The sequence below is a fragment of the Cucurbita pepo genome, chromosome 11 (assembly GCF_057944985.1).
Source record: "Cucurbita pepo subsp. pepo isolate OVF chromosome 11, ASM5794498v1, whole genome shotgun sequence".
Lineage (NCBI taxonomy): Eukaryota > Viridiplantae > Streptophyta > Magnoliopsida > Cucurbitales > Cucurbitaceae > Cucurbita > Cucurbita pepo.
The window spans coordinates 1,189,448-1,212,690 of NC_141808.1; the positions used below are offsets into that span (position 1 = coordinate 1,189,448).

The 23,243-nt window shown below is 34.4% G+C and overlaps 2 protein-coding genes, 1 long non-coding RNA gene and 1 pseudogene across 5 annotated transcripts; 2 read left to right on the plus strand and 2 right to left on the minus strand.

The window, feature by feature from the left end:
• The first annotated feature begins 1,486 nt into the window (after window positions 1-1,486).
• On the plus strand, window positions 1,487-6,776 carry LOC111805475 (glutamate receptor 2.8-like). The gene is made up of 5 exons (XM_087128309.1): window positions 1,487-1,763; window positions 3,042-4,270; window positions 4,868-5,183; window positions 5,251-5,651; window positions 6,300-6,776. Exons 1-5 carry the CDS (start codon window positions 1,487-1,489, stop codon window positions 6,774-6,776), a joined length of 2,700 nt encoding a protein of 899 aa, XP_086984435.1.
• Window positions 6,777-7,541: 765 nt separating this feature from the next.
• On the plus strand, window positions 7,542-11,142 carry LOC111804986 (uncharacterized). 2 transcript variants are annotated; one of them, XR_002816592.2, is made up of 4 exons: window positions 7,542-8,059; window positions 8,164-8,218; window positions 10,502-10,706; window positions 10,864-11,142. It is a non-coding gene; the product is annotated as an uncharacterized LOC111804986 (long non-coding RNA). The 2 variants fall into 2 exon arrangements; XR_002816591.2 differs by having other exon boundaries at window positions 10,502-11,142.
• Window positions 11,143-13,292: 2,150 nt separating this feature from the next.
• LOC111805642 (V-type proton ATPase subunit a2-like) lies at window positions 13,293-17,411 on the minus strand (annotated as a pseudogene). Its single transcript, XR_015422910.1, has 6 exons — window positions 17,259-17,411; window positions 16,742-16,937; window positions 16,081-16,383; window positions 15,857-16,050; window positions 15,278-15,337; window positions 13,293-15,178 (listed from the first exon to the last, which is right to left on the minus strand). The product of XR_015422910.1 is annotated as a V-type proton ATPase subunit a2-like (transcript).
• Window positions 17,412-17,735: 324 nt separating this feature from the next.
• LOC147790072 (V-type proton ATPase subunit a3-like) lies at window positions 17,736-22,973 on the minus strand. The gene is made up of 6 exons (XM_087128273.1): window positions 22,538-22,973; window positions 21,100-21,144; window positions 20,151-20,258; window positions 19,837-19,947; window positions 19,580-19,646; window positions 17,736-19,358 (listed from the first exon to the last, which is right to left on the minus strand). The coding sequence occupies exons 1-5, from the start codon at window positions 22,619-22,621 to the stop codon at window positions 19,614-19,616; spliced, it is 381 nt and encodes a 126-aa protein (XP_086984399.1). The 5' UTR covers window positions 22,622-22,973; the 3' UTR covers window positions 17,736-19,358; window positions 19,580-19,613.
• Window positions 22,974-23,243: the final 270 nt, after the last annotated feature.

Consider the following 23,243-nt stretch of genomic DNA (forward strand, 5'->3'; position numbering starts at 1 on the left):
TAAAAGTCCGGAAGGTGGTGGTCGAAAGGAGCTTTGGTATTATGCAATCGGTACCAGAAGATTATCGTACAACTGATGTAATTTTGACTTTTTTGTGATCTGATACGTGATTTATTGGGCTGACCGGCTCTTGGCCGGGTTTGGAGAAACCCTTGAATCAAATGAGGGTTTGCTTCTATTGTTATTTAGTTGGACCGGATGCTCGAGATGTTCGAGGTTCCCTTCCTCCCCCTAAGCTCGAAACCTTTATGGAGGACAAATACAGTTTTTCTTCAAAATTTTACTAAATGGGTCGATCCTCCCCTCCTATTTGTCCCGAGAGAAAATCTTGCAGATGTCAAATTAGAAGAAGCAACTACCGCTAATTTTTTTCATTCCAAGTATCCACCATTTTCTTGTTGTTCGTAGCAATGCGCTAGCGTCGAGCAAAAGCAGTTATATAGTTTTTAAATTTCAAATTCATTCATCATTGTAATTTGATACATTTGAACTACATAGTTTAATGTTTGATCTTTAGCATAATTTTTTGTTAGGACGTGTAATAAAATGGGAGACGATAATGCCCCCATGAACATTTCAATTACCAAGTCTTCACTCTCGAAAAACCAAAATTTGCTACGTTTTCTTTTCTATTCCTTACTTAAGTATCGAAGCACGCATGTGAAACACCAAACAAATATGCAATTTTTTTCTTATGTTTTTCCGGTCTATCTCGTCCTAAATTTATAAAATTATTGTAAAAGTTCGTGCAAAATTAGTAATTATTCTTTGTTCAGATTTGTTCGTAAAATAATCTAATATCAATATTCATCCGAACATATCTGAATAAATAAGACACCAATAACAATCTTAAAAATCAACGGAGATGAACTAAAAAATTTGAACTCCTACTTCATTATAAGTTGAGGAAAAATTATTGATGTCAAAACATCGAAGAAGATTCGTAGTTTTTGTTTTGTTTTTGTGTCGCTTGTTAATTTCTTTTAATTAACATTTATTATTGACTTGACTTTAATATTAAAGTCTTGTTTGCCTTGACTTCCAGTTTAAGTTATGGCTCCGAAATATCATTGACTTGATACACAAAACATGTATATAAGAAACACGGAGTTGAATTAGTAACAACTTTAGAAGCGAATGAAATTAAACGAATGATTTTCCACCAGTAGTACACTGCCACGTGTCGAATAGATTTTTCAACCATTTTTTTGATAATATCAATTTCAAACGTCTTTCTCAATTTATTATTTTAAAATTTGAATTGACTTATTGAAAGAAAAGGAAAGTATAAAATAAAAAATAAAAAATTCAAAATGAAATTGACACGTCAACGAGTTTCTAAAAATAAATGGGCTTGACCCGTAATTTTTTTTATTTGGAGAGTGAGCCATTTTTTGAATAAATATCATATTTCCGAGAAATTATGGAGCGAGGGAGACGGAGGTTATTTAATCATTTGTGTTTGGTTGAAAGTTGAGAGCTAGAAATGAAGTCGCCAAAAGGCAGTTTTTGGAGGGACTTGTTTGTAGGGTTTGTGGTGGTGGTTGTCCTGTGGCGGACGGCGTACGGCGCAGAGAAGAAAACGACGGCGGTGGTGAATGTGGGGGTGGTTCTTGATTTAAGCAGTTGGGCTGGGAAGATGAGTTTGAGTTGTATCAATATGGCGCTCTCCGACTTCAATGCTTCTCCTCCGCAACTCAACGCCACGATCGTTCTTCACGTCGTGGACTCTGAGGATGATCTTGTTCTCGCCGCCAATCGAGGTATAGATATATATATATATATATATGTGTGTGTGTATGCAGGCGGTGTATAAGTGTATATATTTTTAATTTTGTGTCGAACAAAAATATAATTTCAATTTTCGGCCTTATTTAGGTAACGGTATAAATTATCTCTCTCGTCTATTTTCATATTGGGTGAATTCCTTCCATTAACTATTTAAATATTATTTTGGTTATTGAGGTTTGAATTTTATTTCATTATTTTGCTATTATTGATTTTTTTTAAATGTTGTATTATTTTTATAAATTTTAGAACTACAACTATACAATATTTTTTTCTGTATTAAAAAAATTTAATTATTTTGAATGGAAAGTATAAAGATTGGAATAGAACGTAACACCTAAAACAATATTTTAACTTTTATTTGATTTTCATTTTTATATTTTTCTCTTTTTTACTCAAATAAAGACTAAAATATACTTTAACCTTTATTTCACATTTAATTTTATATTTTTGTCTCTCCTCTTGGTTTGTATTTTTTTTTTTCTTTCACCTAAATATTAGATATTCTGTATGTCTATAAGATTTATGTTTTTTTTTTATAAAAAAAAAACAATAAAAGTTTCTGAGACTTTGAATAATACTTTAACTCAAAAATAAATTAAAAATATTCTTACCTTATTATTTATTTCAAAAATATATTTTTAACTTATTCAAAAGTTTCATTTAACACTTTAATTAATTATATATAGAGAGTGAAGAAATACATTTGAATATTGAATAGTTGGGTTTGTTAGACGAATACGACTCTTCATAATGCATGATATTGTCCACTTTGAGCATAAGCTCGGATGGCTTTGCTTTGGGCTTCCTCAAAAGGTCTCCTACCAATGGAGAAAGTATTTTGTGTTTATAAACCCATGATCATTCCCTAAATTAGTAGCCGAAAACAAAGTCATAAGAGCTTATGCTCAAAGTCGATAATATCATATCATTGTGGAGAGTAGTGTTTATCTGGTATCAGAGCCATGCCCTAAACTTAGACATGCCAATAAATTGGTAAATCCTCAAATATCAAACAAAAGACTTCAAGAGTCAAAGCTCCTCGAAGGCAGTAAAAAATGACTAAGACTCCAAAGGGGAGGTGCACTTTGTTCGAGAGGAGGTGTTAGATGATGAAAGTTCTACCTCGGCTAATTTAGGGAATGATCATAGGTTTATAAACAAAGAATACTTTCTTGATTGGTACGAAGCCTTTTAAAAAAGTCCAAAACAAAAGCTATAAGCTCCTTTGTTTGTGTTTGGCAAAATAACAGGGTCGGAGCTAATACAGAAGAGTGAAGTAGAAGCCATAATAGGGCCAGAAAGTTCATTCCAGGCTCGCCACATCATCCAACTGGCTGAGAAATACGAGGTCCCAATAATCTCGTTCGCACCATCAGCAGCCCCCGGTTTTTCCTACCTAAAATCTCCGTACTTCTTCCGCGTACCCTACAACCACTCCTCCCAATTTCACGCCATTTCCGACATCGTTAACTCTTTTGGATGGAAGCAAGTGGTTACCGTTTACCAAGACGACCAATTTGGAAAGTCCACTGTCACTGATCTCATCCAGGCTTTGCAGATACACAATGTCCACACCGACATTCACGGAATCGACCCCGCAGCTTCTGAGCGTCAAATTAGAGAAAAGATTGAGATATTGAGTTTGAATCAGGCCACAGTTTTCGTTGTCCACATGGTTCCTAGCTTGGCATCTCGAGTCTTCGCCATGGCCGATGAACTTGGGCTGATGAGCAAAGGCTATGCTTGGATTATTACTGAAGCCACGGCAAATGGCTTAAATTCGTTGCCCATTTCAAGTCTCAGCTCGATGCAGGGGGTTTTGGGAGTAAAGAATTATGTGCCGAGGACAAAGAAGCTCGAGGAGTTCATTCTTCGATGGAGAAGGAAATTTCTACAGGACAATCCAGACATTGATGACCCGAGACTTGATGTTTATGGGCTGTGGGCTTACGATGCTACTTGGGCGCTAGCCATGGCGGTGGGGGGTTCTGAGAGTGCTGTTGGGACGGATCCCAATTTCGGTTCTGGGGTATCTCATAATGGAAGGAAAATCATGGAGGCGCTCTCAAAGATACGCTTCAGAGGTGTGAGCAGGGGGGAGTTTGGTCTGGTTGAAGGCCAACCAGAGTCCCCAAATTTGCAAATTTTGAATGTAATTGGAGAGGGAGAAATCAGTACGGTGGGATATTGGGATCCTGGATTTAAGGAGAATGGTACATTAAAGCCTATTATTTGGCCTGGATATTCCGTTCAACCTCCCAAGGGATGGGTTCCGTTTAATCCAAGGAAGATACTGAAGATCGCAGTTCCATTGAATAATGATTTTAAGCCTTCCGTCCTCAAGGTCCCCAACATCCTCGGATACTGTTTAGATATATTCACGGCGGCTGTTAATGAGCTTCCTTATCTTCTTCCACATGAATTTGTTTGGTACGGACCTTCATCCTACGACAACTTGATTATGGAAGTGTCCAAAGGGGTGGGTACAGACTGTCGAGTTTTATTGAAAGAAATAATGGCATATTAACTACTTAAGAATTATTGTTGGATGATAAAAGTTCTACTCGCCTAATTTAGAGAATGATCATGGGTTTAGAAGTGAGGAATAATAACTCCATTGGTATGTGACATTTTGGGAAAGCCCAAAGCAAACCCATGAGAGCTTATGCTCAAAGTGAATATTATACTATTGTGGAGAGTCGTGTTCGTCTAACATGGTATCAGAGTCATGTCCTAAACTTAATCGTGCCAATAGATTGGTAAATTCTCAAATATCGAACAAAGGACTCCAGAAGAAAAGGAGTCAAACCTCCTCGAAGGCAGTCTAAAAAATGACTAAGATTTCAAAGGAATCGAGCCTCGATTAAGGGGAGGTGTCCGATGATGAAAGTCTCACATGACTAATTTAGGAAATGATCGTGAGAAACTCTAGGAATTCCATTAGTATGAGGTCTTTTCGGGAAGCTTTGCTCAAAGTGGATAATATCATACCAAAAAAAAAATATATGAATATTTTTTTTATTTTTTATTTTTGCTGTCTAAGTTTGTAAATTAATATGGTGATGTTTTTGGACAGACATATGATGGTGCGGTTGGAGACATAACAATATTAGCGAGCAGAACTGCGTTTGTGGACTTTACTTCGCCATTTACGGAACCTGGAATCGCAGTGGTGGTTCGTGCAAGACATGACTCGCTGAACCATGCATGGCTGTTCTTGAAGCCCTTGACTTGGGATCTTTGGGTCACAAGCTTCTGCTTCTTCGTCTTCATGGGCTTTGTCGTTTGGATTCTCGAACATAAAAACAGTGAAGATTTTCGTTCCGGTTCGCTGTGTCAACAAATCGGCACGAGTCTTTGGTTCTCCTTCAGCATCATGGTCTTCGCACAAAGTAATAACTAAACCTCTCTCTAGTCGAAGTGTCTGTTTTCAATTAATATAATTTGTTTTTGACGCAGGGGAGAAATTGACCAGCAATCTAGCAAGGTTCGTGATAGCGATATGGTTCTTCGTGGTGTTCGTCCTAACTCAAAGCTACACAGCGAGCTTAACGTCGTGGCTAACGGTGCAGCAACTCCAACAACCGGTCACCGACATGAGTCAGATACTAAGAAACAACTTGAGTATTGGATATCAAGAGGGGTCATATGTTTACGATACGTTGAAGTTCTTAGGGATAAAAAATTTGGTGCCTTATGCGTCAACTGCTGAACTTCATGATCTCTTCTTTAAAGGAGGCCGCAATGGCGGCATTGATGCTGTCATTGACGAGATCCCTTACATGAAGCTCCTTGTTGCAAGATATCCGAGTATCTATTTCATTGGCAGTTCCCAATACAATAGCGCTGGTTTTGGATTTGTAAGTACTTTTCTCTCAATTTCTCTTACAATTTTTTTAAGGCTTTTAAGTAAGTGATCGAGGAAGGTTGTTCGACAATAGGCTGCAACTAATGTTGTGAGCCTTATAGGTATAGTCAAAAGTGATTCAAGTGTCGAACAAATTACGTACTTTGTTCGAAATCTCCATAGGCTTTAGGGGAGGCTCTATAGAGTCCTACATCGACTAATTAAGAGGAGGTTGATCATGGATTTATAAGGTGTACTTTGTTTGAGGACTCCCTCACCTATTTAGGGAGGTTGATCATGAATTTATAAGGTATACTTTGTTCGAGGGTTTCATAGGCCTTGGGGGAGGCTCTATGAAGTTCCATATCGACTAATTAAGGGGGGTTGATCATGGGTTTATAAGGTGAACGTTGTTTGAGGGCTCCATAAGCCTTAAACGAGGCTCTATGGAGTCCCATGTTAACTAATTTAAATGGGTTGATCATGGATTTGCGAGTAAGAATATATCTCTATTGTTACAAGGTTTTTTTTTGGGAAATCAAAAGTAAAATCACCGAAACTTATGTTCAAAATAGACAACATCATAGGGGTTCGTAGGTGAAGTTTACAATTACACTAAAAATTATCCTGGAATTTGGTAAAACATAAGGTTTGACTGCAGGCGTTCACAAAAGGTTCATCTTTGGTTGATGATATGTCGGAGGCAGTGTTGAAAGTGGTTCAGGGTAAGAAAATAAACGAAATAAACGAGAAGTGGTTTGGGAAGAGCCTCAGCTTCCAATTTGGCAGCGGCGGCAACGGCGACGGCGACGGCTCGGAGGCGTCTTCTTCCAGCCTTGACCTCAGTTATTTTAGCAGCTTATTTCTCATCACTGCTTCTGTATCCATCTTCGCTCTCACCTTTTATTTCTTCCGTTATTTCATTCGCAACCAAACATTCAAACTCTATCTCAATAACTCTTACTCAGCCACCCTATGGAGAAGAATTAGAGCCTCCGCCACTTCCCTTATTTTCATAATGAAAGACGACGACGGTCGGGAGGCTCGGGTCGGTGTAGAACCACCGGTGGCAGCAGAACCAGTGGCGGAGGCATCTTTGAGAACCGACATCCAGCTGCCGAGTCGACCAAGGGTTTGACCATTCGAGATATGGAAATCAAGCATGTCTGAACTATGTGTTTAAATTGTAGTGAAGATTTGTTTCGTGAATACTTTTGGTATATTCCCACCTCTATTCATAAATCTATTGGATTCATTTTGGTTCATCTCACATATTAGTATATTATATCATATTGGTACATGAATCATGTGGGCGAAGAACATTGAGATTGAGTGTCATTTTGATTTATCTGGTGACATTTGAGACTATCTTTACTTAATGAGACTTTGTAGTGTGAGAGTGTGAGATATACACTTTGTAAATAGTTTGATTCTTGAGATTAGTCGTCACTTGTGGATGTAGAATAATTTATTATCTTCGAACCGCTCAAATGTTTGTGTCTCTTTGTTTATTTATGTTTGTGGGTGTGTGAGTAAGATCGATTTTGCTTCGACCCTACGACAATTGGTATCAAAATATTTTAGGGATGACATTAAATGAGAGACTATTTATTATTATTATTTATTATTTTAGTTCAACGGTTTGTAAATCGGGAGCCGTACCATCTTAAAAGATTTATTAAAATGTGAGACTTAAATTTAAATACCGAAGAATATATATTAATTATGAATTAGAAATTACAAACTAAAATAACTAAAATAAATTTCGAATAAGAATGCTATTTTAACCTAGTGATCATTGCCGTCGCAGTTTTTTCGCGCTCACGGAAATGAGCCAATAAGAAACCGAAACGTGGCAGTACAGTTGTCGTTCGCTTCATCGCGATATTTCTCCTTTTATTTGTTATCGATACGTACAGCCCATAATATCTCAGATCCCCGTTCCCTCTGTCACTGTCTCTGTGGAGCGGCTCGCTGCAATCGCTTTCTTCTTTACCATTCTACTTTCGGCGACGGTAGCCTACGACGTATCTTCCGATCTAATGTACGGCGGCGACAGCGAGGACGAAGATCTTGTGATCCTTGAAGTCGTCTCCTTACCGCTTAGCAAAAAACTTCCAGAACTCCGAACTCAAGTTCGGAAAGGCCTACGCCATTGATGAGGAGCACGATTACAGGTTCCGCGTATTCAAGGCTTACCTCCGTAGAGCCAAGCACCAGCAGGAGCTCGATCCTGGCGCCGTCCATGGCGTCACGTGGTTATCCGATCTCACCGAGTCCTAGTTCCGTACACATTTCGTCGGAGTGAATCGGCTCCGTCTTTCTGCCGATTCTCAGAAGGTTCCGATCCTTCCTATTGGCGACCTAGCCTCCTACTTCGATTGACGTTACCACGCTTCCGTCACGCTGGTCAAAGAGCAGGTATGAGTTATTTCGGAACGTTTTCTCAAGTCTGTCGAGTATTTGAACTTCCGATTTTGCTTTCTTATTTTTTGAGAGAATTGTCTGTGTTCTGTATCGTTTAGGATTCACGTGGCTTGCGCTGGTCTTTGAGTGAGTAACAGCTTGTTGATTCATGAGGTTCGTTCCATTCCTTTCCTGCCTTGGATTTATTGCCTTTTGTTTCTATTTGCAATTGTTACTACGATCCTCTTTCTATCTCCTTAGCCTGCTGCTGCAAAAGTCGAACCAAATAAAATAAATTGAGGTTCGGTTTATAACCTGTTGTTTTTAGAAACTGTGCTGGTTTACTCCTACTTTTTGTCTTAAAATCTACTGTATGTTTTTTCTTTCTTTCCTTTATTGTGATAGGAAACAGAATAGTTCTTATGTGAAAGTTTAAAATCATTTTAAAATATGACTTTATTAATTCAAAATCAATTTTATGTTTGATTATTTTTCATACATGATCATAATTGATGTTCAATAGCATGATTGGAAATAAGTTTATATATAAAAATAGTTTTAACTAGTTAAAATTTACTTTAGAGTAGGTTTCTAGTCTCTTTTTTAAAATTTGATTAGATTTCGAAACTTCAAAAAAAATTAAGAAAAACAGTTGTAAGTTTGATGTGTTTTTTTAATGGTCAGAACAGTATAATGATCTGTATATATCTTTTTCAAAGTCAATGAAATGATATATCCATGAACAAATCTGTTTTTTCTCTCTAAGGACGGCATGAACCTATATCTATTCAGGTCTTTTCTTTTCTTTTTTCAACGAGAATCTATTCAGGTCATGTTGAAAAACTGTTGTTGCTTTGCGAAACTAAGGAATGATTTCGTACTCTCTGTTTCCGTTTATTTCAAGCGGAAATGTTAGTAGAATTCATTTATTTATTAAAGTTAAAAATAATTCTTAGAGGAAAATTTTTATTCACTACTTTATGAACTATATATCATTTTATGTAACAAATGGGAAACACATCGACGTTTTTGGTAATTTGGAGTCGGCGACAAATGAATAATTTAGTATTGTTCTTATCTTTTCCAAAAGAGAAGAATAATTATTTTTGAAGTTAGGAAATTCTGAAGAAATATATAAAGACATCACAAGATTTTGTTTTATGTTAGTTGTTGAAGAGATTACAAGGAAGTTATCTTTGAGATGTTATTTGAAAATTAATATATTATTTTTGTTTATGATAAAATTATAGAGAATTTATTGGGTGATTTTTGACCCTGACGCTTTTTGGTTGTTTCCTATTTTCTAAATATAATCTTGAAATTTTGACTAAAATTTAAACGTTAAATCTGTTCTACAAAGTTATTACTTTCAACATTTGAAATTCAATTAAAATTTTAAAAATACTCTTATAGTTTAATTAGTTGAACTAAAAATAGGAATAGAATTAAATTATTTATTTTGTTGTCCATGCTGAAACCACAAATCCTATTAAAGCTACCCAAACTTTATTGAATTGCAAGAAAAAGATGAAGTTACTTCGAAATATAGTGATACTGTTGTTGAAATGAATTAAACTGACAAATATTTGAACAGATGTTTTAGTTCAAATTAGTTGGTCTTAACGAATTCAACATGAATCAATCAATAGTATTATAGTTTTTTTTTTTTACTGGGTAGTCATTTAGATGGGTTATATCAAAACACTCCATTATTTATGTAGTTGAGTTCTAACTCCCACGTTGATCGAGTAGTTAGAAATTTCTACCACTAGCACTCACCACTATATTTTTTACAAATTGTTATATTTCTTTATTTATATATTTTTGGGAGAAGTCTCCTCTCCCCCTCCACTAATCTTCTTACAATATTATTATTATTATTATTGTTTTGGAAAATACTCTTTCTGCCCTCTCTCCACTAAAATTTTGACAATTTTTTTTTGTTGGGAAACAAATTTTTGTATGTAGTTGTTTGGATAGTATGGTTCTTGGACCTTGAGATGGGAACACGAATATCAAAACGTTAAGTTCATCACATGCATTTCTGACCACCAAATTTTAGCATACGATCCCTTAAAAGATAACGAAAACCATTGAAATAAGATTTTATGATATTTTTTTATGTTGTAGAAATTAAGCTGATTTATAACATAGTACGGTAGATATGGTATCGAATACCTTTTCAAAGTTGGAAGTTTAATTCCTACGTTATTGTACAAAAGAAAAGAAAAGGGAAAGGGTCATTTCCATTTTGATTAAAAAATAAGTTTTTAACAACACATTTTGATGATGGCTATTATATTGCTTGAACTTAGAACTCATCAATTAATAATCGACCTCCAGATATTCATGACATTATCAGTAACCTCTCTGAGTAATTTCTCGTTAACCATAGTTAAGATGACAGTATCAGTGTCATCAGTGAAAATTTGAAAGTAAAAAAGTAGATTTTTGCAGTGTGATCCCGAGGAAGCTGGTGCATGCGACGCGATGGGGGACTGATGAACTCATCTTTTGAGTACTTTTTTCAAAGCTGGTGGATTGGAGCGACAGGAGGACTATCCTTCCACTGGGAGGTATCGTGGCCCTTGCAAATTCCAAAGCGGCATAAAGATGCCGACCAAAGTGCAGCAAACTTGATCAAGAATGGCCCTTCAGCTTAGTAATGAAATTCTTCTCCATTATTATCATCAATTTTTAAATGCGTTATTTGATTTCTCAACCTGCTTTAAACCTCATTGGTGATGTGAAAAACTGAAGCTAATGATTTGGGCCTTTTCTTTAACGTAGACATTGTTTGTTAACCATTTCCTTTTTAGTTTTCTACTTTATCTTAGACCGCTGCTGTTGGAGTCGATGCAATTTTCCTGCAGACCTACGTAAGAGGAATTTCATGCGTGGGTGAAAACGGGGGAGAAAATGGCTACTACTTAATCTGCAAGGACAACAATACCTGTGGATCTGAGTCGATGGTCTCGTCTGTGGCTGCTACCCCAAACTAAGCCATTGTTAGTGCCATTATATCAAGGTAACTTGCTCGGACTCTGTAAGTATGTTTATATTATGGGAAATGGGTTGTTACATCAAATGTTTATAAATGGGTTATTGCTAGTTATTGTTGTATAATATGTATGTTGCAATAATGTTGCACTCTGTGGTCAATTATCAATTGATCATGAGCCTCTGGAAGCAAGTATGTTGATTGAGTTGGGTCTTTTAGATTTGGGTTTTTCGTCTTTATTTTTTATTTCCTTTCCAGTTTTTGAGTGGACCTTACCCTATGCTCCTGCCAATTCTCTTGGCGAAAGTTGTCCTAATGCCATGGGTATAGGGGCAGGGGGAGACCTTTTGACTAATGTACTGTTAGTTGAAAGTCTTATTCCTTTTCTAATCCCCTCGAGATTCCGAATACTCTAGAAAAAAGAAAAAAGAAAGTTGGGGTGGGACACAATGAGGTAGAATGAGAGCTAAAAAAGCTTGAATGCTCAGTCAATTATGGGAGGAAAAAAAAAAAGCTTCAAGAGAAGCTGAGAACTATGTGGTCCAATGTTGAAAATCGTCTCTTTGATCGTGAGAGTGTTGAGGAGAGGGAGGAGACTTAAAAGGAGATTGGTTATAAGGAAGTTGTTCCTCAAGAGAACTCGAATATTGTTATTTGGATGGAGACTAAACATAGCCTGTTTTGTTGTCAATTGCTTTGAAAGTACATGGGAGAAAAGGTAAGTGGAGTTGGAGAGAATTGACTTCGAAGGGAATCATGGGGGTATTTATTTCGTAGAATAGCGTTTCTTTGTTTGCTAGTGAAGTGGAAAAAGAATTTTTTTAGTTATGATTTCTTTTGTCTTTTTTTCTTTATTTGGAAAAGAAGGGTTTTGGGCACAAACGGAGGATGTGGATGTGAAATTGTATGAGAAACGTGAGTTATTCTTTCCTCGTTAATGGTAGTTCTAGAGGTAAAGTTTTGGTGTGGAGAGGCTTAGACATGGAGATCCTGTAACCCCTTTTCTTGCTTGTTCTTGCTTGTTGTGAGTGTTCTAAGCACGCTTGTTACTATAAGTATTGTTGGAAAAATCATTGAGCACTTTGAGTTTGAAAAGGAGAACACGCCTATTTGCCACCTTCAATTTGTAGGTAATACTATTTTATTTTATTTTATTTTATTTTATTTTATTTTTTGCTCTGAAAATTTAGTTATGTTCTTAGATCTTGAATCATATCTTAACGTTCTTTATGGGACTTAATTGCAATGATGAGAAACTTAGGAGTTGGGCATAAGTGAGTTGTTAAGTTGGATCATTTTCCTTCTCGTAGTTGGGTCTCCCTCTTGGAAGTAATTTCAAATTCACCACATTGAAATTCGGTGGTAGACAAAGTTAGAAAAAGAGTAGGCTCTTAAAAGAAATATTTTCTAACTTCGATTCATTTTGTTTTGATTTGTATCCCTATTATTAGTTCTCCCTTTTTAGATATCTGTGCACAGTTTGCACGAATATTGAGAAGTTTATCCACAATTTCTTTGAAAATGGTAGAAAGTGAGAAAAGGGTCAACCTTGGTTAGGTGGGAGGTTAGTTAACTGGGGAGAGGGTTAGAAATTATTTTCTTATTTTGTACAGCTGGAGCCGTTTTCTCTAATTAGCCTTGTTGATTTTTGCCTCTAAAAAAACCATTGCCTTGTACATAGAATCATGATAGCTTGATGGGAATACTATATAATTGAAATTTGAAAGTTTGCTGCTCAGTTAGGTTTGGATTTTAATCATTTGAATTTAGTCAATTTGTATTGCTTGATTCTCATTTTATATTAAATTGATTTTAATCATTTTTAGTACATTAATTGTTGATATTTAGTTGTTTGATTCTCATTTTATAATAAATTGATTTTAATCATTTTTTAGTACATTAACTGTGTAAGTAGAATATAGAGATTTTGAATCTCAGAAATACATATCAATTAACATTTTATTTTGACCATTAATTTCAAGCTATGTCTTACCGGGGGCTTGGCAAGAAGCTAGCAAACCAAGGTAATAAGGTTTGTTTAGGCTACTTGATATGCTTTGTTTTCATGACATGATAACCATTTCATTTTTAAAAATATTTTAATATCCATACTCAAAATTTAAAATTAAGGAATGTTTTTTAAAACTATTTTTTTCAGCCGTAACCTTTTTTTAAATAAAAAATTACATCTAATTTTAAAACTTTTATTTAATAGAAAACTACTTCTAATTTTAGTATTTTTTTTTTCCTTATAGTTTATAAAAATATTTTAGTAAACCATACTCAAAATTTTAAAATTAATTTCAAGCTTTGATAACCATTTCATTTTTTAAAAGAAAATTATAAATAAAAAATTATACTTTTTTTAATAGATAGCTATTTTTAAAAAATATTAAATAATCCTACTCATAATTTTAAAATTAAAGTGTTTTAAAACTATTTTAATTTATTTTAATCCTGCTTTCATACCCATTTCATTTTTAAAATAATCCTGTTTTAAAACTATTTTAAACTATAATTTTTTTTTAATAATAAAAAGCTACTTTTAGTTTTTTCTAGTTTTTAAAAATATTTAATAATCATACTCAAAATTTTAAAATTAAAGAGTTCGAAAACTATATTTTAATTTTTTTAAAGCGTGTTTTTGATAAATATATCATTTTTTAAATTTAAACTTATAAATATAAAACTATAAACTTGTTTTAATTAAAAATTACATCTAATTTTAGTTTTTTCTAGTTTTTAAAAATATGTTAATAACCATACTCAAAATTTAAAAATTGAAGAGCGTTTTTTTAAAACTAGTTATTTTATATTTTTTAAACCATATTAAACTTAAAAATAAAAACTCTTTTTTAAATAAAAAAAAAACTACATCTAGTTTTAGTTTTTTCTTAGTTTTTAAAAATATTTTGATAAGCATACTCAAAATTTTAAAATTAAAGAGTGTTTTTGAAAACTATTTATTTTAATTTTTTTAAAGCCTGATAACCCTTTCATTTTTGAAACTTTACCTAATAAATAAAAAAGCTATACTTTTCTTTAATAAAAAACTACATCTAATTTTAGTTTTTTTTTTTCCTTTTCTAATTTTTTAAAATATTTTAATAATCATATAAACTTTTTCTAATTAAAAAATAACATTTAATTTTAGTTTTTTCTAGTTTCTAAAACTATTTTAATACCCATATTCTAAAATTTAAAATTAAAGAGATTTTTAAAAATTATTTATTTTAATTGTTTTTTAAGCCTATTTTCATAATCAATTCAAAGATAGGGTTTTGTTATATGGAATTTATGTACAAATCCAATGTATTTTTAAGAAATGTACGAAATAAAAGGAAAATTATTTTTAAGAAATGTACGAAATAAAAGCTAAATATTCTAAAATAGAAAGAATTTTTTTTAAACGAATCAAATGGTTAAAAAAAAGTCTTCTAACATATGCCTCCTAGAGTCAAGGCAAACTCAAGTAGTCCCTTGTGGGGCTCACTTATTATGGTATTAATATCATTAAATGATTAAATTTAGGTTTAAATATCATTTAAATCCTTTTCCTTTACTCTATTTTAGCAAATGTAATTTAAGTGTCCAGATTTGATCATCTACTTAATAAATCTTAAAAATTTCGAATTACTTAATTTAAAATTTATAAAAAGTACATGACTAAATTTAAACATTTAAAAATATAAATACTAAAATAAAATGAAAATTTTAAATTACATAAACTAAAAAAGTATTTTGACCTTATATTTATTCCAATTAAAAACCCTTGTTTTTTTAATCTAAACTTAAACCGTGGAGATTTAAATTAAAGGAGAAAAAAAAACCTTTTCAAATAACTGTCATTTAGTGTATTGCTTAAAACAGTTCTAAAAGGGTGGAAGAATTGAATAAGTTTTTGGAACTAACCTCTCGATTTTCCTTGGGAGTTGAGTTGATGGCCAAGCTTCAGAAATATGTCGTCACTCATCCTTCTCCCGGTGCAACGAAAACGAGAAGATTTCTTCTGAAACTCCACCCAGTGGAGCCCCACGGCGGGCAGGAAAGCGCTTAGAACTAGTAAAACTCCGACAGTTGCACAAATGAAAAATAGCTATTCCTACACCATTCGGATGATCGAACTATTGAACCTGCAAATGTCAAGAAGTAAATGATTATCATCTTATTGATTCCTCCAATGCATTTTTGTTGAAAAGGGGAAGAAAAAGAAAAGGTGTGGCAGAACCAACCCCCAAGCTAGGAGTAGAACCTTGTCGTAAAATACACTCGAGAACTCCGAATGCGCTTGGCTGAGTGAAAGAAAAAAACGTAAAATAGGTAGATAACTAATGAAAGAAATATCAGTAGTTTAACTATAAATGATACCACAATCAAAGGTTACGTATATCTCGACTAAAAAGCATAATGATAGCGCTATCTAAATACAGAAATTTGGACCAATACAGAAATTTGGACCTGAAGAACTCATTTGAGTATATTTATACATCATAGGTATTACTATGATAGGCTTGGTAGTCGGATTTATTTTTCACTTCCCGTGAATACCAGTTTCGTTAAAGCTAAATAACAGGAGGGTATGATCCTTACACTCGCAAGCTACATGAATGTTCAAATCCATTTTAAAAATGGCGGGTATAATTTGTCAAAAAGGTAAAAAACTATGACTCTTTTTTAGTAACGTAAATTGATATTTCAGATACTAATACTCTCTCTGCATTACTAATTTAGTAGCTCTCCTATAAACGTTAATGCATCTACGTGTAGCAGCATTTAGGTTAGAATAATGGTAAAATGTATTTATTTTTTACCTGAGGGCCCACAGGCGTAAGATAGGATGCTGTTTTAGAAACTGCACCAAGTACGAACTCTACGGAATGTATAAGCTGGTGTACAAAAACCTCACTAACTCGAACTCCTCGTGGCCGTGGGAGCCGTGGCATCGTTCCATTTCAAGATTGTCGTCTGTGCTGTGAAGTAGGGAGTAGGATTGACCTTGGTGCCTCTGGCAAAGATGAGATCTAACATCACCTACTTCTTCATGTTGTTTCTTCAACAGAGAAGGTAGTGAGGGCAGACAGAATTAACAGATGCTGGAAGTGTAAAAAATAGTTATTAAGAGTTGATTCTAATCAAGTATTATGAAAAGAAACTTGAACCACATCAAAACATGAAGAACCTGAAGGAACTTCTGTCCTGGAAAAAGCTGGTTTTTGCCTATATAGATCATTAGGTGATACAGAGCTTGAGATCAAAAGCACCACTTTACAATTATGAGAAGTGAGAGAGGTAACCGCATAAGCTGTTCATGAAAATCATCTGTGGAACAAATTGGTACCTGAAACAATGAATCAAAATTTACACTTGTTAGAATAAAGAAAACAGAATCTTCACTGGAATTTTAGCATGTGGTTGTTTTGAGGAGATGATTCTTCCACAACTAACTCGCAAGATAAACTCTTTTATACTACATTTTTTGAAGAGACCTAATTGAATAATTTATAAAAACAATATTTTTTTAAAAGTTTATTCATCAACTGCATATAATTTACTACATTACATCTCATTCAAGAATCCGCCATCCGGAAGAAAATTTTCGACCAATTAATTCTACAGAAAGACTGCCAATTAATTAATAATTCAATAAAGAAATGATTTTAATGATGATACGATGGATCCATCTTAAAGCAACTAACCAGATGTTAATGTTTTCTCCAAAGAATTTTGCTTTGAAGTAGCTCAATATAATTCCTCTGTTCATTTGAGCTACTCCAGTAGGATAGACATCGTCATCTTCAAAGATTTGAGAAAAGGTAACTCACTTCGAGTGCCTTGCCACTTCGGATCCACACCAAATGGATACGCGTCACGAACCTTTATTAAACCAAGGTATTAGTATCTCTGAAAACGGAGGATATACGTCACTCGCACGGAGGAATATAGCCCACAATGAGTTGATTTACACTGTTTGATACCTGCATGAAGTATCGCGACAACAGTATGCAGATGGCACAAACAATTCAAATGGGACAGCAAGAATTCATTATAAATCAGTCATGTGTAGATCGAAAAAAGTGCCATCATCTTGATAACATAACGGGTCCCAAAAGTAATTCCATTGATATCTCGATGTTTCTGTCGTTAACAAGGTCAAATAAACTTATATTGGCAGACAAAGGACAAGAATTCACACTACAAGACATTGGCAATTACCTGGCTGGAAAAATTCTTCTCCCTTATTATAAGATATAATGTTGCCAGCAATAAGCATATTCCATGGCAATCACCAAACATTACAGCAAATAGGAAAGGGAAAGTGACAATAGAGTAGACTCTACCCTGCAATTCACTATTTGCCTTAGGCATCTGCACATTAAATACGCTTGGAGATATAAGACAAATGAAAGAAATAAATCGACCAAAAAATTTAGGTAAATCTCCAGGACAAAAAGATGTCCTCTTTTTACCAATTCACATGGAGAACTTTGCAATTTCATATAGTACAACTAAAATGGTAATAGCCACCGATATCAAATCACCCCACTTTGAATTAGTGGTACTTTTTCCATAGGCACAGTATAGGCAACGATTAAAATTTGTCCCTTGCACTTCACTGGGTACCCAAAAGTCAAAACTTATATACAGAGATGTGCTCACGATCTTATACATTCCTACCATTCCAATCTATCAAACTAAATAAAAGAAGGTCATTTCTTATTTTCTGGACCAAGGAAATGATTCGAAATATTGCCAACATCCTTTAGTGGTCTTTGTTACCCTAACTCTTATATAATTCCTTCGCTTTCCTAAAAATAAAGTATGCAATCAGACTCCTGAAAGAATAAAAAGACAACAGAACTTGATTGAAAGAACTCACCCATAGTGGAAGGTATTCAACCTACGTCTTGGAATTTTATGCTATTTTGCAAGATTTGAAACAATGGCAAGACTAACTACTTTGCAACCATCTAGCCCTATTTTCTGATGAAGCTGCATAAGAGATTAGCATCCACTGCATAAGAGATTAGCATCAACAGAACTTGATTTCTTGCATGGTTTGAGGGAAATATTTAAGCAACCTATCCCTCGTATAATTCCGAAAGGCTACCAACTAATTAAGAGGAAAGAAGACAAATGTAGATATCATGACGTGACAACCCCAGGTTGATATTCTGATTTCACTACTTCAAATCCGACCAAGTTGAGCAACTTGTAACTCTTTTCATGCCGAGAAACCTGCTAGAAACTCTCTCAACAACTGCCAAAGCGAGGCAAAGGAAACTGGTATAGAAACTAATTGTAAACAACAACGCTGGACCGAATGTAGAATTGCTGGAAAATCATTGGTGATGCAGGATGCAGTCTATAAGCAATCTGAATCGAGATAGCGTAGCCAACTCATTTCCGACGCCAATTTTACAGAGGATGACAATTTGTCCCTCTTAAAAAAAAAAATACTCTTCCTGAGGTTACGTAGAAATATGGAACTGAACATAATGTTGACCGAGCCTCAACATTAATTAGTTCATGGATTTGTGAATGATGACCGCAGTGCAGACCTTCAAGGTTGATCAGAACCTCTCCATACTGGTCTCTAAAAATGCCTAAACAATTTAGGATCTCAATCACTAGTGATAACTTTGATGTTGTTTAGTCTTACTCATTCCAAATTCTGTGGAGTCATTCGGCAAGTTCATGCTACATCCTTTATGACTAAAGTGTAAAGTAGGAAGAGAGTAAGAGGAGGGTGTGTTGTAATGGATGCAATCTTCTCTTCTGACCACATCCATCCAAACAAGAAAATAGTTGACTAATAGCTGCTCATCTTTAGGTTTCTCTTACCATAAAGTATATAGTAGGAAGAGAGTAGGAGCAGGATTTTATGCTTATAGTCAAACAAGAAGATGATTGACTTATATCTTTAATGAAGGACTACAAAAAGCAACAGTTTCAGAATATTCTGCTCATGCTTGGAGTGGTTGCAACTACCATGGAGTATAACGTACAGTTTTAATTAGTACGTATTTATAAGCTGCTCAGATGCAGTTAATGATATTTGGACATTTAAATACGGAATAGATTACCAGAGACAAAGAGAGCAAGAGAATAGACTGTAAAAAGTCCTCAAAAGCAAGAAGAATTAACAAAGTGCGACATTGTACAATAACAATCGTGATTACCTCTGTAATAATCTGAAATTGTTTGACCAAGTCATCAGTGAATGGGTAACAATGCAAAAGCTTCGCCTATTTTCAGAATTTTATCCTTTGCTCTCTCTCCAGAATAAAATATGACAAACACATTTTTCTCGACCTGGAATTCAGATGTGAGTTTTACAATGGCAAGACCTTAAAGAACAATATGGGGTAACAAATCGTTTCAGGAAAAATGAAAAAAACTTTCAGGGAAAAAAAAAAAGATTTTGGTCCAACTCCATATTTGTTGACTGTAACCCAATTATAGAAAGAGAAAACAAATAGAATTCATCATTTTGTAATGCTGACTACTGTAAATAAGGGATTCCCGTTGCTAACCTTCACCCCAGATACAGGATCAGTGATGGAACCATCAACCACAGCTTGCCTCAGATACACATTGCCCCTAGTTGAACGATAAAAAAATCATTTCAAAAGCCATAGACTTTTATCTCGGAAGTAGACCACTGAAATATCCTAGTTTAACTTGTTTTGTTGGATCCATTGTCATTTCCTACAAGCCATAACAAAGTCCTAGCTACTACTCAAAAGAGGACAATAAATGTCCAGCCAACACTAAGACAACAAAAACATACTTGTTCCAGTAATAAGGGACTGTCAATGGATCCTTCCCTGTTTTGCTGCACTTCCTGTTCTCTTTGCTCAGCTGCAGCTATGCTTTGAGCTAGATGGAAAAACTCACCAACCTGAAACCATATAAAAAGTAATAAGTCATCTTCTGCAGGCTGCAAATCACAGGAATTCAAAGTAATTGCCATCGAATTGGCAACATGCTAGCTTTATTAATCATAGATGATAAAATAACCTCGATGTATAAGTATGCAACATTACAAAAGAGTAAAGACTAACAGAATTATAGTAACTCCTTATCAATAAAAACATCCCATGCCTTCTGAAGTACAAGCTTATCTTCCAATTGCTCACTATAATTGCGTTGTAACTTCTCGTTGTTGTCATTTATCTCTAACGACTCTGCCTCAAATTCTCCAAGTTTAACCTGTCAAAGTCAAGGTCAAGCTACTGGATTTAAATCGTTATTTTTCCTCAACAGTAGAATGGAATGGTACTACACTAAACCCCCTTCAGCTTTATGCCACAAATACTGCTGCAACTATAATACACCAGTAGAACCTATTATCGACAAGGGACTGAAGTATTATATAGTTATTAATCTGTAAAGAAACTTATAAGTTATGACACTAACAGCACAAGTATAGGCATCATCTAGAGGAAAGAGAAGACAGATTCAAGCAGAGTTCAGAACCACACTTGTATGCCCAAAAAAGAGAGGAAAGGCACAAAGAATAAAAAAATACTCAAATGTTGTGTTCACACACTACTTATAAGCATGTTGTCGTAGAGTCTATAGTACTTATTTATTACTCGTAATCACTAGACCAAGCATACTATAACTGAAGTACACTCATCACAATAACGTTACATTCTCATGTCATTCAATCTTACTAGCTAGAAATTTATCTAGGTTCAAGAATGGAAATATAATTTCTCAAAAGTTTCTATCAATGTTATACACCTCACTTCGCTTGAATACAAATCTGAAAATTTATCATGTAAGTAAATGAACCAACGATGACAGGAACATTGGCATCAAAGTAAGTTAAGAGTCGAAGAAAACTCAAGTCTCCAGGCAATTCATTCTGCCATATTACCAAAGACCTAATAGGCTAATACTGTCCATTTACGGCAATTATGTGCTGCTACTTATTAGAATCAGAAATTTCAATTTAGAAATGCAATCCTCGTCTCAAGTTCGCGAAAAGCTAGATTCAGACCTGGAACGAAGCTTTAAGCAAAAATCAGAGAAATAGTAAACACACCTGGGCAGCATACGTCCTCTGGAATGGGCTTCTAGATGCATTGAGCTAAAGAGGAAAAGTAGACGATCAGATGCTATTGACAAGAATAGAAAGTGCGGAATGCAAACAAGAAGCAAGAATTTCGACATAGTGCGATGATGTCAGTGAGACAAATTCTCAATGATGTCTGCCAATATAGAACACAAAATAAATCAGAATCCATTCAAGTAAACGTTTACTTTAAGTACAGTTCATAAATTATCATCAAAATAAAAATTGAAAGTAAAGTTCACTTAGGAACCTACATTAGTGTTTACAAAACTAAATTCAAGTAGTAAGCTCAGAATTGTAATGACATTGCGATTACAAAAAAAGAAACTGAACGTAACTCGATAACAAAGAAGATCCGCTTGTGAATAATGTAAATATATGTTTTGTATGCAAAAAGAAATCCACTTATGAATACTTAATTGCTAAAGTAATCCAGGAGTTATCATCAAAAGAAAATTTTAAGATTAAAGATTGTGTACAGAACATGGCAAACCTACATTAGCCTTTACGAAAACTGAATTCAAGTAGTAAACTCAGAATCACAGTGACATTGACAATTACGAACAAAGAAATGGAACCTAACATGACAACCAAGGTGATTCACGATATGTAAATATAAATCTTGTGCACAAAATGAAATCAACTTGTGAATGCTTAATTGCTCAAGTATAGTCCAGGAATTATCATCGACAGAAAAAGAAGATCATGTAGAAAGCTTCAGAAATCTACATTAGCGCATACGAAAATGAAACATCAAATAGCAAACTCAGAATTACAATGAAAATAACAATTAAGAACAGAAAACGGAGCCTAAATCAACTTGTGCGAAAAATGAAATCAACTTGTGAATGCTTAATTGCTTAAGGATGGTCCAGGAATTATCATCGATAGAAAAATATCAGATCATGTAGAAAGCTTCAGAAATCTACATTAGCGCATACGAAAATGAAAAATCAAATAGCAAATTCAGAATTACAGTGAAAGTGACGATGAAGAACAGAGAACGGAGCCTAAATCAACTTGTGAATGCTTAATTGCTTAAGGATAGTCCAGGAATTATCATCGACAGAAAAATATCAGACCATGTGGAAAACTTCAGAAATCTACATTAGCGAATACGAAAATGAAAAATCAAATAGCAACTCAGAGTTACAATGAAAATGACGATTAAGAATAGAGAAACGGAGCCTAAATCAACTTGTGAATGCTTAATTGCTTAAGGATAGTCCAGGAATTATCATCGACAGAAAAATATCAGATCATGTAGAAATCTTCAGAAATCAACATTAGCGCATATTAAAATGAAAAATCAAATAGCAACTAAGAATTAGAATGAAAATGACGATTAAGAACAGAGAAACGGAGCCTAACATGATAGACAAGAAGATCCAACACCAGAAGATCATACATAATATTTGAATTGGAAGAGACCGAGATATGAAATCATCCGGTGCACCGATTCATAAGAAATAATCAGATGCACCAATTGCATCGCCTCCGATCGCAGCAGATCCACGGAAAAACAATCACTCACTATCTCCGGTTAGCGTAAAAACACAACGCAGAAAAATGCCAGTCTCTGGATAAATGTCGAGCGATGAAGGTAGATCGTGAGGAAACTTCCGCGGGAAATCACGAACGGAAATTGCAACAAGAATCATATAATTTGTCGTTCGGCTAGACCGTTGGCTCATTTCGCTCCCTTTCAACGGCGTTTCGACGTTCCTTCTTTTTCTCGCGCCTGTAATTTGAAATTTCTAAGCCTGGCTCACATTTCGACCTTGCCTTAAATGCGCGGTTTAAAGTAGGGTTTCCATTTCTATTATATATTTTGGATTTTATTTTACATTTTCCTCGACGTTTTTTTTCGAACCTCATTTTCTTACTTTTTGTATATATATATATATTTTTTTTTTCTTCTTGCAACTTAGATACTTTTTATTATTATTATAGGTTTTCTAACCATTTTAATTTTGAGATTGTTTTTTCAACGTTTTCTCTTACATTTATATTTATATTTGCTAAATTTAAAGAGAGAAACAAAGTTCTCGTCAAATAAAAATAAATAAATAATTCACAATCTGTTTAACAATAGTAACAAAACGAAAATTTAT

Excerpts from the sequence above, each read along its gene's own strand:
- LOC147790072 (XM_087128273.1), bottom strand. The coding sequence starts at position 22,621 with ATGCAATTGGTGCATCTGATTATTTCTTATGAATCGGTGCACCGGATG. Across the intron at positions 21,145-22,537 it reads TCTTCCAATTCAAATATTAT|CTCAATGCATCTAGAAGCCC; the intron begins GTATGATCTTCT and ends TTTCCTCTTTAG. Across the intron at positions 19,948-20,150 it reads ATAAGCTTGTACTTCAGAAG|GTTGGTGAGTTTTTCCATCT; the intron begins GCATGGGATGTT and ends ATATGGTTTCAG.
- LOC111805475 (XM_087128309.1), top strand. The coding sequence starts at position 1,487 with ATGAAGTCGCCAAAAGGCAGTTTTTGGAGGGACTTGTTTGTAGGGTTT. Across the intron at positions 1,764-3,041 it reads TGTTCTCGCCGCCAATCGAG|GGTCGGAGCTAATACAGAAG; the intron begins GTATAGATATAT and ends GCAAAATAACAG. Across the intron at positions 4,271-4,867 it reads TTATGGAAGTGTCCAAAGGG|ACATATGATGGTGCGGTTGG; the intron begins GTGGGTACAGAC and ends GTTTTTGGACAG.